We start from the raw sequence: 15,882 nt of genomic DNA on the forward strand, positions 1-15,882 counted from the left end.
AATTGGGATGCCAGCTAACTCTTCTCTCACTGCTTAGGAGGGCTGCATAAAATCTTAAGTTTTATAATTGTCCTAACATTTATATTCAATAACCTTTCTATACTGTTTTGTCATGTAAACTAATTGCATAAACATGGGGATATGGTAAAGACATGCAAATAGTGTTTCAGCTAAAAAACAAGGCAGATTCTGCTAATTTGCATGTCTTTGCATGTCTTTACCATATCCCCATGTTTATGTAAATTAGTTCACATGACAAAACAGTATAGAAAGGTTTTAATTTGTATGCAGCCCTGCTCTCCTAAGCAGTTAGAGAAGAGTTAGCTGGCACCCAAAAAAAAAAAAAATTACAATTTTTGTCACCCTAATGATGATGATCTAGATGCGCAGGTCCCCCAAGTCATGCAACAAAAGTCAAGCAACTTTGAGGCTCACTGGTTCTCGACTATGTAGATAGAGAGCTGCTCTTGAATGTCTCATAATGCACAAGGCTGCTATTGTAAGGTATGCTGACTGTACCTGTCTCATGAATAGGTTGTTGGCTTGCATATACCCGGCTTTTGGCATCTAGCCTTTGTGTGATTGTTTGCTATAGGGAATGAAATTGTGCGCACAATACGTGCATATTACATTGCTGATTTTTGCAATTGTGAATATTCCGCAAAAAATGTGTGAGATATCACAAATTCAAATATTGCCTATGCTGCTCATCACTACTCTGTAGTATAATACCAGATGTAACTCAGGATCAGTACTAGGTAAGTAATGTAGTATATATACACAGTGACTCCACCAGCAGAATCGTGAGTGCAGCTCTGGAGTATAATAATAGATGTTATTCAGGATCAGTACTAGATAAGTAATGTATGTACACTGTGACTTTACCAGCAGAATAATGAGTGCAGCTCTGGAGTATAATATAGGATGTAACTCAGGATCATGGGAATATAAAAAAGTGATGTACTGTAAGTACATTCTACATAGATTATATTTGCAATCAATCACATGGAATTTGATGTTCTCTTTTGTTTCCTCATTTTCTTGGCAGGTATCTGTGTGTCTAAACCTCATAATATTCAGGTGAAGATGAATTTCTTCATTGATTTGAAGCTTCCATATTCTGTGGTGAGAAATGAACAAGTAGAGATACGGGCCATTATCTACAACTATCAAAACATTAGGCTGAAGGCAAGTCAACCACATTACAGTCATAGAAATGAGAAAGATGAGTCAATTAACCTGAGAATGTTTACGTCTCAGTCATTGGTCTTTCATAAACGGTCATCTTGTTGTTTTTGGTTTAGTTGTATGTATACTGGACCTACAGTGAACACTTCTGCAGTCTCTCTACTGCCAAGAAGAAGTTCCGTCAAGAAGTGACAATCCGACCTTCCTCATCTGTGGCTGCAACGTTTATTATTGTACCACTAACCCTGGGATATCATGAAATTGAAGTGAAGGCAACTGGACAGGGTTTATCTGATGGTGTAAAGAAAACGTTGTTTGTTGTGGTAAGTAACAAAGAAAGATGCAGTCCTGATAGCATACCTGTATGAAGGTGTAAAGAGGTAATGAATATGACAGATTCTAAACACGATCAACAACATTCCACCATGTAGATGGTCATTTAATGGTTCCATGCAAACTCTGAGTCATAAGGGATATCGGAGCATGTGTAGACTTCAACGAGACCCTGTTATATATCTGTATGCCTCCTAGCTAGCACATAGAGTACTTGTGGCTAGCACATAGAGTACTTGTGAAAGCGGTGGAGGATCGGACAAAAGAGTAAGGGCTGTTTCACATGAGCGGATGCCGTACGTGTTATCCGCAGTGTGAATGACAGCCAGGGCCGGTGCAAGGATTTTTGCCAACACAAGTGAAGCTATATTTTGGCGCACACCCCCCCCCCCCCCCCCCACCAGAACTCCCCCTAGCACCAGCATCATAGGTCATATAACCTCACATTGACCTCATAACCTCAAGTTTTGTGACATGTAGCATCCTGGCCACTGACTTATTTTGCTGGCTCCTAGATTCATAACAAATTTATTCTCACAGTCATAAATTCAACATTACCACCTCCATCTCTTCAGTAGTTTCTATCAGTTTTTATTGTGAATATCGGCACTTCGAGAATTCGCGAAGATGTAGAATATAGTGCCATATCTTCATAATCGCAAATATTCTAGATTTTTGTTCATCAGTAACCTGTCTTCTTGCTTGTGGGCCAATGAAAAGGCTGCAATGGCTTTGTCTGAGCTTAGCAACATCCCTAGCAACAAATAGATAAGTTGCCTACCCCTTACTATATAAGAACCTCCCCAACAGCCATTTTCTGCAGTTTTTTGCAGTTCTGAGAGAGAGAGAGCAGTGTCATTGCTATGCTCTGTACTTTCATCTGGATCCTATTCCTTATCCAATTACATTAGATAGTTAGTTAGCTAAATCGCACAGGGCACGGGCTCTTTTGTTTTCAACAACACACTGCCGGGCGGTAACTTCCACCCAGCAGTGTGTTTGGTGATGTCACCGGCTCTGAGGGGCGGGCTTTAGCTCTGCCCTAGCCGTTTTACTGGCTAGGGCAGAGCTAAATCCCGCCCATCAGTGCCGGTGACGTCACCGGGGTTCCTGGCAGCCCCATGGAGAGCCCTGGTACGTCACGGATCTCCAAAAAATGCCTTTGTCCTGCGCAATTTAGCGCAGGGCAAAGGAGAGCATCGGAGCATGAACTGCTCCGATGGTCATGTGAGGGGGGCTGCCGGGGTGAAAATGGAGGTATGTCCGGATTCAGCTTTGAACCCGGACAACCCCTTTAAGACAACATTATCAAATCTCTGTCTTTAATATCTATGGCTAAGGCCTGTTCTCAACCTGGTTGTTTACTCACTGTCGATGCTAAAAAAGTGTTTGACAGGGTGAATTGGAACTTCCTGGAATCTACGTTAACTCAGATTGGCCTGGCTTGTCGCATTCGGAAGTGCATTATTGGCCTTTATCGTCGCACCACTGCACGGGTTAGAGTGAATGGTACTCTTGCAGCTTCTTTTTTCAATTCATAATGGGAGGATTCAGGACTGTCCCCTCTCCCCTTACCTTTATGTACTGGTGATGGAACCCTTGCCAATACACTTAGACAAAACATATCCATTAGAGGATGCCGAGGACCATAAGCTATGCCTGTTTGCAGATGACCTCCTTCTTTATGTTACCTCAGCAAGGGTTTGTCTCTCTGTGATAAGGCATGTATTTCAGAGGTATGGCATGGTTAGTAACTTTAAGGTAAATGTTCCAAAGTCTGTATTACTTAACATTTCTCTTCTATCTGTGGAGGTGTGACACTTGTCCGAGGCCTTGCCCTTCTGATGGAAAGAATCCTCATTAAGTACTTAGGAATTTACCTTCCTTCTGATAATTTCCCAAGTCTTTCCCCTTAATTATAAGCCCCTCTTAGACTCTCTGGAAACAGATTTACGTAAATAGTCCTTACTCCTTTTTTATTGGTTTGGTAGGGATAATGTCATTAAAATGGATACTTCACCCAAATTATTATATCTTCTTCAAACCCTCCTAATTCCGCTTGCCAAACTCTTCTTTATGAGACTGAAGAAGATAGTTTCTTCTTACTTTGGATGCGATCCTGGTCATTCAGTACTTACACTCCTTAAAACCAGAGTTGACCTAGGCCTTCATGAGTTCCAACACATCAGCTATTGGAACATGCGTGCTAGATCTCTGTCATCACATGTCCTCTAAACTATGGGTGGCTTTAGAACATACCCTTATTCCTTTTCAAGCAAAAGGGGTGTTTTGGCTCACTGAAAGGGATGTAAAAGATCTCCCTCTTTCTCATTTCCTATGCTCTTTAAACTTGTCTTGGTAGAGGTTAACCCATTTCTCCTGTTTGATAGCATCTCCAGGCCCACTCACTGCTCTACTTTTTAAGAGCGGGACAGGTTCTTCTCCCCTCCTTCATTTTACGGAGGGGAGAAGAACCCAGGGCGAATGATGTGCATAAGGGTTCTGGGCTGCAAACACCACCGAAGGGGAGCTTGGTGACTTCAATACTTTTGCCTGCGGGGTTTCATTTCTAAAATGGACTCTGTCTTCTTTATCCTCTTGTCTTAGACCATTTGAATCATTTTGTTTTGTAGCCCACTTAGACTATTTTTCAGATCTATAAAATGTTGCTTCAGGAGGAGATGGGGGACTCTAAGCCAGATTTCATTGCCACCTGGGAGAAGGAGCTGGGAGGCACACTTTCTCAGGAATAGTGGACTACATCACTTATTCTATTTCATAAACTTTCTATTTCTATTCATATTTAAAAACTTGCCTGTTAAATTACACCTTATGTTTTATTCTGTTCCTGCTGAGTGTTAGCGTTGTTCCTCAGCTCTAGGTACTATGTCCCATATTTGGTGGAGTTGATTTTTGATCTCTCCTTTGTGGCAAGATGTCAATTCCGTATACAGTTTTATTTGCCATTTATCTCTGGTTCTTTTCCTGGAGATGGCGTTTCTGTCACTTTTTCCAGGGAGTGTTTTTGGGACATTGAAATGTCTGCTCCACAACTTTATTGTAGCGACTAGACAGATTATTCCTAGACCCTGGAGGTCGCCCTTACCGCCATTCAGAGCTCAATGGGCTTAGGCCTTGAATATTCTAATTAGAATGGAAATATTAAAAGCGTCTGAGGATAGTAAATGCTCAATATTCTTCAAGATATTCTTTGTTCTTTTCTCTTTCTTTTTCCTCTGTCTTCCCTTTTCCTCTTCCCTTTTTGGATCTCATATAGCCTCTATTTTAGGGGTGTCTGTGTTTTGTATTGTCTCTACTGTTGTATTGGATAACATAAAAATGGTCTGGCAGTTGTACTCACTTGAAGGGTTTCCCACCCTCTGTGTTTTGAAGTTTCATTGTACTGAATAATACATTCAACATTAATTTGAAGAAAACAGAAGTATTGAGCGGCTCTCACCTGCCAGGGATTCCACTGGTATAGCACGGAGCAGCTCCTTCACCCGAATCAGGAGAAATACGGAAGTATAGAGGAAAAGAGATTTTGTCCAGCTTGTACTTGTAGTAATCCAAGGCTTCTTTATTGAAAATTCAGTATAAAATCCAGGTACAGAAAGCAGAGTCTACATGTTTCGGGCACAATGCAATCTTAGCCCTTACTCATGACGGTAAGGTCTAAGATTGCATTGTGCCCGAAACATGTAGACTCTGCTTTCTGTACCTGGATTTTATACTGAATTTTCAATAAAGAAGCCTTGGATTACCACAAGTACAAGCTGGACAAAATCTCTTTTCCTCTATTCAACATTAATGGATCTGCGCCGTAGGAACAACCAGAAAGTTTGTGGAGAAAAATTGGATCTTCTTGCAAATAAAAAACTTGCAATCCTCCTTCATGATCTGCTGGTCTCTATTATCCACCAACCCCATGCCTCTGTGCCACAGTCGATCGCTGGTATCAGTTTTTCCTCTGCACCGGCATCTATATCAGTATCCTTCGGCCAAGAAAAAATTACTATATAGTAGAGTACAGTAGTCACAGGTTTTAAGAAACACGTTTTTATTTACTTACAAGATAAAAAGCCTTCAAATTGGCTTATAGAAATTATCTTTGTGTGCTTGACCGACCGCGGTTTTGCTCTGCTTCATCAGGAGCAGAAAACTGATGGGGAGGACATTTATCAATAATAGCGTAATTTGCAACCAATAAATCTTAACATTGCAAATTAAGTGGTGATTTGTTACTCTTCATATATTGAAAGGCACACGCCACTTTTAAAATGTGCATTTTTTAATATAAACTTGATTCTCCTATTTCTCTCGATTTGCGACATTGTAAAGTCAATGGCACTAAAATGCAACTTTTTTTAAACCGAAATGCACCATTTCAGCCACCCCTGCCTGACCACACTTGAGACTTTTGACACATATTTGTGACATTTCCACTGGTAAATTGCGCCTTTTTGTCTATGACTCGGGATGTTTTTGTTATAATTTTGTTTTTTTTGAATGTCAATTTACTGACAAAACCCTATTTTTAGCTCATTTATATCAGGTAAAAATAAATGCAACCTGTTTTAATACTTGTTCCCCCATCTTTATGCAGTAAATACCACTGTCTACACAAAACACCACTGCATAAGCCGGCTTAATTGTGTGCAATTTGAGCCATTTCTGCCAATAGGAGGATGATAAATGAGGCATATGCGCCATTTTGTTAGCCCCACCCACTTTGACATTTATAACTAATTTCTGGTTTGATGCATTCTTTATGGTGGAAATTATGGAGAAAACTCTTGATATATTTGGTGCAAATCAAAACGCCATTCTTTTTGGCACATTTTATGCCATAATTCTGGCGCAACATTCTTAGTAAATGTCCCCCATTAGCTCTAAAATGAAAGCAAAAACTGCAGCTCAAACATCATCATAAAAGCTCACCATTTTTATTTTTTGCTCGTAGAAAAACGGCAGCGGTTCCAAACATTTTAGATTGTTTTTTGTTTTTTTTTACAACCAAGCTATGTGGCATCTATAATGATTTAATGTTTTCAGGTCCATTAGATAAGCCTTTTTTAGAAAATCCGGAAAAAATTCCTAGGCTCAGAAAATGTCATTTTTTTTCAAACAATACCACTGACCCTCTAACACCAAAACAAAAAAACAACATTCTGTAGTGCGTTTTATACATGGCTGCAGAAAAAAAAAACACAAAAGAAAAACACAGATAAAAAAGAACATTAAAAATGGCCACAAAAAACTTCCACAACTTCATGCGTGATTCCCGATGTAAGAGAGGTTTGATGGATGTCCCATCATCATGGTAATTTTTTTTTAATTTCCAGCCAGAAGGAAGACGTTTGACAAAGATCACAAAATCCGTTGTTTTGGAGCCAGAACTAAGAGGTTTGTAAATTGTATAAGTCTGTGGTGTTACCATATACTTGTGGATGAGAATTATTATTATTATTTTTTTATGGGGGGGGGGGGGCAGAATAATGATGAATTCATGGATTATTAAGCTGTTGTTATTTCCAAATCACTATAGCTTTTAATTTCTTCTTATTGGTGATTCTTATACAGGAGGAGTACAAGAAGAGCGGGTCTCAGCAGTAGATCCCCAAAATATTGTTCCTAATACAAGAATTGACACCATTATTACCATCCAAGGTGAGCTCTGATTAGCTAGATCTGCTATTACAGTATATTGGATACTATTGAATGCTTCAAATAATTACTTTATAAAATCCATATATATTTCATCCAACGATCCAGTAGGCAGTTTTCTTCTGGCAGATTCTAGGCAAATTTCTGCCGGTCCCCATTATAGTCAGTGGGGTCGGAGGGAGCCTTAAAAGCTTCTGGCAATGCGTGCTGGAACAGCCTGCTGGATCACAAGTGCTAGTGTGAAACTAGCATTAGAGCACAAGCATATGTACAAGCGTCACCGGACCATATATAACCAGTATATAGGATATATCTATACATATATACTGTACATCTATACATGTACAGAATGAATTGCATGAAATAGTGACTCTTTTGCTAGCCGGATCTCATGACTTTTACCTTCACAATACCCAGGAAGCCCAATAACTGAAATGGTAGAGAAATCCATTGATGGTGTCAATCTGAACCATCTGATCAATCCTCCACAAGGATGTGGCGAGCAAAACATGATGAGTATGACCTCTCCCCTGATAGCCACACATTACTTGGATTTCAGCAACCAATGGGAAAAAATAGGACTTCAGCGCAGGGATCAGGCCATTCAGTTCATCAAAAATGGTAAGATATTTCTCAGTAATTTTTTCTCAGTTATTTTTTATTCCAAAAGCAGGTTTCACTTCAGCAAGTGGCATTTATCATGTAGAGAAAGTTAATACAAGGCACTTACTAATGTATATATATATTCTCCATATTGCCTCCTTTGCTGGCTTGATTCATTTTTCCATCACATTATAGACTGCTGCTTTCCATGCTTACGACCACCCTGCAGTCCATCAGTGGTGGTCATGCTTAAAACATCCTCCTCTAGAAGCAATGAAACTCATGGGGGCACCATACAGTAATAAAAACCATAGGGACCCTGTATGCCTTCATACAGGAACTGGGCTAATGGAAATCCTATAGTTATGGATCTAAGGGTGTTAGATGTATTCATGATGACCTATATGTCCAGTCCCACCAGAGCATCTGGACACAGTAGAATCCCTGGTTTCAGATGTACACTGATTTACTGTATGTGCTTTTTTGACAGGTGTCGTTCAGCAACTGACTTTTGCAAAACCAGATGGTTCATATGGTGCCTGGATCCATACATCTTCTAGCACATGGTATTTAAAAATTTACTAGTGTCGAGCAAACCAAAGTTAAAGAAGTGGAATTCGATCCGAATTTCAGGAAAAATTTGATTAGCCACAAATGTGAATTTCCTGGTGCCTCGTTATAACAAATCAATTTTTCCTGAAATGGCAGTAAAAAAAAATACATGCCTCATCGATTTGAGTGCGAAGAGGCCTTCATGGCCATCTTGATGGAAGACAGTGCCCCAATTCTCCTTCCCGCTGACGTGTGACATCACCACGCTGGTTGGGCGCAGTGACATCATCAGTGATGATGCCACAGCACTCCCCCAGCTTGATGACATGGTGACATCATCACATCAGCGCGCACACCTGTTGGCGTGTTTTCTTCAATCAAGATGGCCGCAATGGCTTCTCCTCGATCAAATGGATGAGGTGAGGGTATATATTTTTTGTTTTAACCCCAGATTAACCCCCTGATAGGTGGAATGTGACTGCTCCATACAATAAAAATGCAATAAGTAATAAATTGAACTTCTTGCCAAAATTTGATGAAGCAGCCAAATAGATTTTTTTAAAACTTTGCTCATCTCTAACTTTGCTTACCATTGGTTTAATAATCCTTCAAAACTATTATCCTTCTTTTTTTTTTACCATATGAAGGTAGTCTTACTAAATGCAGAAGCTACAGTTGCTTAAATACAAAGATGTCATCAGTAGATGCCTGTGTCCTCTGGCCTCCCCGCCGATTGACACAATGAAAAAGCCCTCATCTTCTCACAGAGGCTCCCATTTACTGCAGCGGGGATTTATTGCTATTGAGCATAGCAGGTCCATTGTAGTGAAAGGAATATTATAACTATTGGTTTGGGAACTCAAAAGCCCTCCAAGCCAGAAGATAAAAGGGATCAGCACTTTACAGCTGTGTTGGTGCCCATTTTTTTTTTTAAGTTCAGCAGTTGGGGACTCTTGACACACCCTGACTAAAGACATGTCATAGAAGTCAGAAGATGTTAAGGTGATCTTTCCCCTTCAAGCCTTCACCACCCACATAGCCAGATGAAGTGATGTAAGATTGAGCCCAACCCTAAATATAAAGGCTGGTTCATGGGTGGAAATCCAATCTAGCTTATTTACAACGTGTTCTTTATAAGGTACATGTAAAGTCGTAATAATTTAGGCTCCATGACTGGTGGTCACTTGTCTACATTGTTGTCCATTTTCTTTGTGGCTTATTCCCAACACCTGATCCGCACGTCGTGGCTTCTCTACCTCTTGAAACTCCACCCATTGCATTTTAAGTTATACTTCTACTTAGTAGAACTTATTTTACTCGGTGTAATTTTGGTTTACTTTGTTCTTAATATTTTTTTTTTATCTACAGGCTCACTGCTTACGTAGTCAAAGTATTTTCCTTGGCTTCAAGTCTGATTGATATTCAGAAAAATGTTATATGTAATGCAGTGAAGTGGCTCATTCTAAATAAACTAAATCCAGATGGAGAATTCAGAGAGGATTTTCCTGTCTATCATCAAGACATGGCGGTATGTACAAAACCTTCACAAAAACAAAAAGCAAACTGGAACATTCCAACTAGAAGACATGGGAATATAATTCTCTTGGTTCTCAAATCTGATGACCCAATGACATGGTTAATGAGCAAGGGTAAACACTTGGGACCAAGAAAACCACCGTGGAGTACACAGCATACAGTAGCTATTATGACCATTATAAAATACTTCTCATTCTTACTTTACTGTGTGTTAGAAAATCTTGTCAGTCACCAATCTCTTCCTCAGCAATAAGGCCATATTCACAGTGTGGATTTGCCATAGACATGTCTCAGATAATCTGCCTGCTTGTTTTTCTACATGGAAATTATCTATAGCTAGCAACTGGGTAAGATACCTATTCACATGCATTACCAGCAGTAACTCAGATGATACTTCAAAAATTTAGATGCAGAATATGCACCTAAATTCTGAAAGAAATCTTAAAAGTGTGAACATGGCTTAAAGAGGACCTTTCATCAGTTTAGCCGTAGTCTAATTATAGTCTTACCTTGCCACTGATGCCATGGCACTTTTGTCCCCCAAAGACCTTCTCCGTTCGTCCATTCTTGGCCCCATTGATTTCAGTGCCTTATATTGTAATGAGCTGACTCGGTTATACTAGGCGGAGACTCACAGTTTCACTGGGGGCGGTTCTCCTCTCCCTGGATGTGAGCGCATCCAATCAGAGCGCACTGCTCTTAGCCAGGGAGAATGAGCTGCTCCATGGCTAAGAGTGGTGCGTTCTGATTGGATGTGCTTCTCCCTGGCTAAGAGCGGTGCGCTCTGATTGGATGCGCTTACAGCGAGGGAGAGGAGAACCGCCCCCAGCAAAACTGCAATCTCCGCCTAGTATAACCGAGTAGGCTCATTATAATATAAGGCACCTAAATGGGGTCAAGAGTGGAAGAACAGGGGTTCTTTTTAAAAAAAAAAATGCCATGGCATCAGTGGGGGCCACCCTATAAGGTAAGACCATAATTAGACTAATGGCTAAACTGATGAAAGGTCCTCTTTAATCTAGTAAAGTGGACAGGAAGGGGTGACATGCAGCTGCAGACCTGTCTCTTAGGCGGAGCTAGATCAGCAGTGCAGACATCAGGTACATTTTAAAAGTTAAGGGGTGGGTAGGATAAATTACACAGACTAGGCACATAATTTCATGCTGCAAATAGTTTACTCTAAGGCCTCCTGCACACAACCGTTTTTTTCCCCGTTTACTGGCCTTTTTTTGCGTTCCGTATACGGTCCGTATACGGAACCATTAATTTCAATGGTTCCGCAAAAAATGGAATGTACTCCGTATGTATTCCATTTTCGTATTTCCGTTTTTCCGTTCCATTTAAAGATAGAACATGTTCTATTATTGCTCGCAAATCACGTTCCGTGGCTCCATTCAAGTCAATGGGTCAGCAAAAAATGGAACACATACGGAAATGCATCCGTATGCCTTCCGTTTCCGTTCCGTTTTTTGCTGAACCATCTATTGAAAATGTTATGCCCAGCCCAATTTTATCTATGTAATTACTGTATACTGTATATGCCATACGGAAAAACGGAACAGATAAACGGAACTGAAACTGAAACACAAACACAACGGATCCGTGAAAAACAGGCTGCAAAACACTGAAAAAGCCATACGGTCGTGTGCAATGGGCCTAAATCTACTGCTGAGATTGGGAATGTTTTTTGTAGTAGCATTATGTAAGTGTATTCTTTTCATTACATAGGGTGGTATAAAAACAGGTGCTGTTGAGTTGGATGCTAGTCTTACAGCCTTCGTCCTCATCGCCATGTTGACTAGTGAAGAAACCTGTAAAGACCAAGTTGTAAGTTCCTCCTCTCCATTAAACACATTGCCCTCAAAAGGTCAACTTCTCTACACTTTACTATGGTCCTACTTTTTGTGAAGTACAGTTGAGATGATATACCTTCAAAGACATGGTCAACTGTAGCATGGTCTTTTAATAGATAATACCGTGTTGGTGGTGGGAATTATTTTGAATGTTGTTTCTAAAGCCAGTTTTATTAAGAAGCCTCGCTGGCATACCATCTCCAGGCACCACAAGATGAAATTTGCAAGTAGCTGGTGTATATTTTGGGTACAATGTGAGCCAGATATCTGAAGCACATATTGGTAAATGTGTTAGGCCATGGAGATTCTGCCCCTGGCCCACAGCTTGTCCCACCCATGGTCTACCCAATTTTTTCAAAAGTGGTGAGGGAATAGGAAATCAGGGAAAAGTTGGATATTTTGGTGACAATGGGAGTAATTTATAAACAGCAGTGTTTAAGACTCCGGTCTTAATAAGCCCTTTAGCTGATGGTGGATCTGCCGAAAGTTATTTAGAGGTCTGGCTTCTAACATAACTTTGGTGTATTCACCGCCAGTCTAAATGTAAACCAGCTTCCTTGCTGGCTTAAATTTAGACCATTTTCTACACCTATGCCTTTTTTTAAGCTCCCCAAAGCCCCTAAATGTGATAAAAAGTCCTATACTCACTACTTAAAGGGGTTTTGCCATCACATACAATGGGGGCATATCGCTAGGATATGCCCCCATTGTTTGAAAGGTGCGGGTCCCACCTCTGGGACCTGCACCTACAACGAGAACGGAGCGAGGAAATTAATGGAGGGCAAATTGTGCATGTGCAGCCGCCCCTTATTCATTTTAATGGGACCGCCGAAAATAGTCGAGCACTGGCTCGGCTATTTCCGTCTGCCCCATAGAAATGAATCGGAGCAGGGGCCGCACGTGCATGGCGCGCTCTCATTCACTTGTATGAAAGCAGCGGGGAGAAGCGCTAGGTGGTGGACGGACCCTGGGAAATCCAGGGTCCTCCAGCCACAGCTCTCCCCGCACCACCTCTGGGACCCGCACCTATCAGACAATGGGTGCATATCCTAGCAATATGCCCCTATTGTATGTGATGGGAATACCCCCTTTAAGTAATCAGCCACCTGTCTGGGCCTAACCAATGGAAATTTTTTACTTGACCGCAGCAATATATGCTGCATGTCACCACTCGGCCGTATATGGTACAAGACTGCTGAGGCCAGTGACTAGCTAGAGCAGTTATGCGGAGTATACAACTTCTTTACGGGGGGATCAAGTGACTAGTATTTGATTTTCTTCTATTTTATCACAGGTAGGTGAGCTTTATAAAAAAGTCAGACAACCCACTAACTATAGGTGTAGTATGCCTAAATATGTCTTCTAACACTCACTCGTTTTAATAACTTTTCAAGCAATTATAGCATTTACTATTTTTTTAATGCAATACCATACCTACCCTCATGGTGTGCTGTGAAATGAAAACACACCTATGAGCAACACGGATCTCAAATAGTGAAACATATAAAAAATTATTTTACATGATTGTAGTATACAATCACCATAGCTTATACTTATTTTTGTAACAATTTTTAATCATGGTTATTTTACAGAATGTTGCTACAAGCATTGAAAAGGCTGCACAATATTTAAATGATCGTTATCACTTCCTGAATAAACCCTACTCCATCGCCATCACTTCCTATGCACTGGCTAAGGCTGGCAAACTTGAGGACTCCAGGATACTAATGGCTGCATGTACAGGTAGAAGACCAGCAATTATCCATTTTCTTTCTCGTGTTAGATCAATGGTTTCATTTAGAAGTTATTTATACTTCATTTCATTGGTGGTAGATGATGTGATGATAGTATTGTTGAGTTCATGGATTTTTTTGTGCCCAACCTTTTTTTATTTATTTTTTACAGATAACAACCACTGGAATGAACCAAACTCCCGCTTCTTATCCCTTGAAGCTACCTCCTACGCACTTCTCACCCTATTGAAGTTGAAGGAGTTTGAGAAGGCTGGACCGCTGGTGAAATGGTTAACCGAACAGAGGTACTATGGAGAAATCTGGGGATCCACGCAAGTAAGTCATTCAACTGTACAGAACATATTTTAAATATGATTGGGATATGTTGAGAGATGTCAACCTCTCTCAGCCCCATGCTTTAGCTTCAATAACAGTTGTTCTTTTCTTTCTACTAGTTAATGGGGAAGGCAGATATTTTTATAAATTGAACTTTGACCTTAGGTCCACTAGAGGAAACTATTTTGTGAATTAACTGTAAATCTACAGTATAGAAAATATGTGGACACAGTAATAATCTGTATTTATATAGCACCAACATATTCTGCAGTGCTTTATTCCTGGGAAAAGAAACAAATAAAATGACAGATAATGTCCTGTCCATAACAGCTGACAATCTAAAGGAAAAAAATTCCCTGCCAACAAGAACTTACACTCTACAGGAGAGAGGTCCTGAACATAAGAGTTTACACTCTACAGGAGAGAGGTCCCTGCTTATAATGGCTTGCAAGCTATAGGAGAGAGGTCCCTGCCCTTAAGAGCTTACACTCTTCAGGAGAGCAATTCCTGCCCATAAGAACTTGCAGTCCACAGGAGAAAAGTCCCCGCCCATAAAAGCTTACACTCTATAGGACAGAGGTCCTGCCCATAAGAGCTAACACTCTACAGGAGAAAAATCAAATGTCTATCAGGTTCAAGGCATATAGGATGATATGAGTAAAGGGAAGGGGTATCGCTAAAATATAGAATCTTGTTTTCCCCTTTTGAACCAGAGGAAGCTAAAAACCAGAATAAGGCATGATACTGTCTTGCCGAAAAGGGATGTTCCTCCCTATGCCAAGTGGTGATCAGTTTGGCTCAACATGCAAAAGATAAATTCAATATATTTCCATAAGAATAGGTGTTTTTTAAAAAAAAAACTTATCAGCTTAGTTGCTCTTCTTTGGAGCTTTTCAACCTTTAAGGCATCTTTTCTAAGAACTGTTGCCTAGACCTAAACTGGTGTATATTTATTTCTGGGGACAAACCCGTTGTGTTGATATTGGGATTATAATTATAGCTACAGTAACCACTTACCCCTATACAAATATGAAGTGCAGAGTAATGCCAAAGTGCAGCTAGCTGTGAAGAGGAGGGAGTGGAAATATCTATGATCAAGTCAGGTTGCATTATGGCCATGGACAATGGTTATGTGACACACTTCACCTTGGAGAAAGGCATATTTAAACCTCGGAGTGTTAAAAGCAATAATAATGGTTCTTGGCAGTGAGTTTTGCATATTGGGTGCAGCACAAGAGAAGTCCTAATGATAGGAATGGTATGTTGTAGAATACCAAATTAGTTGGTAGCCAAAAGTGGAACATTGTGGAGATTCTCACAGGTATCATATTTTTCTTGCTTTGGAAACCTTTGTTATCATTGTGCAAAAATGTATTTTTAGATTATTTTTAATGCTTTTTCAGTATCTTCTCATGGTCTGTGAACACAAGCATGTTTCTGATAAATGTAGTATTGTTCTATGTGCTTTGGTTATGGTGGTGCACTGTTCATATCATTATTCTCTTGGATTATAGTCCACTATGATGCAGTTTGAAGCCCTTGCTCAGTACCAGATAGATGTACCAGGTTTCAAAGACTTGGACATGGACGTCTCCTTCCAACTCCCTGGGAGATCCGACCGTATAACTCATCGTCTCAATCTTGGAAACGCCCTTCTGGCCCGATCAGAACAGGTAAGAACCTGGGGATGTGATGGGCTCAGTAGTAAAAGAAAAGTCACTGGTTTTGAATGGAAATACAATTTCTTGGGACTGTCATTACTTAATCTATTTCATTGCAGACAAAAGAAGTTGGAGACTTTATAGTCACTGCTAAAGGGAAGGGTCAAGGCACTTTGACGGTAAGGGAAGAGGTTGGAGTTTTCAGACAATCCTGTAATAAATACTTTATAGAGATAATGAAGAACTGCTCTGTACAGCATTGCTGGGGAACATCCCAAATCTTTGATGAAATTTCTTTTAGACTAATGCATACTCCATCTTATCCGAAGGAAGAAACAGGTGGATTCCGGGGCGCTGTACTTAGTCCAGTTTATTCAAAATGTTAAAACAATAAAAATTGTTTTTAATGTGTTTCACTGG

General features: G+C 40.3%; 1 protein-coding gene across 1 annotated transcript in view; it reads left to right on the plus strand.

Annotated features, from left to right (window-relative positions):
- The window catches only part of LOC122925554 (venom factor-like), a 73,722-nt gene that overhangs the window by 25,527 nt on the left and 32,313 nt on the right, over positions 1–15,882 (plus strand). Inside the window, exons 20-31 of the mRNA XM_044276912.1 lie at positions 1,049–1,188; positions 1,305–1,511; positions 6,867–6,927; positions 7,105–7,191; positions 7,606–7,809; positions 8,282–8,357; positions 9,712–9,871; positions 11,608–11,706; positions 13,325–13,475; positions 13,638–13,801; positions 15,316–15,474; positions 15,582–15,641. Coding sequence (XP_044132847.1) covers positions 1,049–1,188; positions 1,305–1,511; positions 6,867–6,927; positions 7,105–7,191; positions 7,606–7,809; positions 8,282–8,357; positions 9,712–9,871; positions 11,608–11,706; positions 13,325–13,475; positions 13,638–13,801; positions 15,316–15,474; positions 15,582–15,641 — 1,568 coding nt within the window. The remainder of the gene's footprint in view (positions 1–1,048; positions 1,189–1,304; positions 1,512–6,866; positions 6,928–7,104; positions 7,192–7,605; positions 7,810–8,281; positions 8,358–9,711; positions 9,872–11,607; positions 11,707–13,324; positions 13,476–13,637; positions 13,802–15,315; positions 15,475–15,581; positions 15,642–15,882) is intronic.

This window comes from Bufo gargarizans, chromosome 2 (assembly GCF_014858855.1).
Source record: "Bufo gargarizans isolate SCDJY-AF-19 chromosome 2, ASM1485885v1, whole genome shotgun sequence".
In the NCBI taxonomy this organism is placed as follows: domain Eukaryota; kingdom Metazoa; phylum Chordata; class Amphibia; order Anura; family Bufonidae; genus Bufo; species Bufo gargarizans.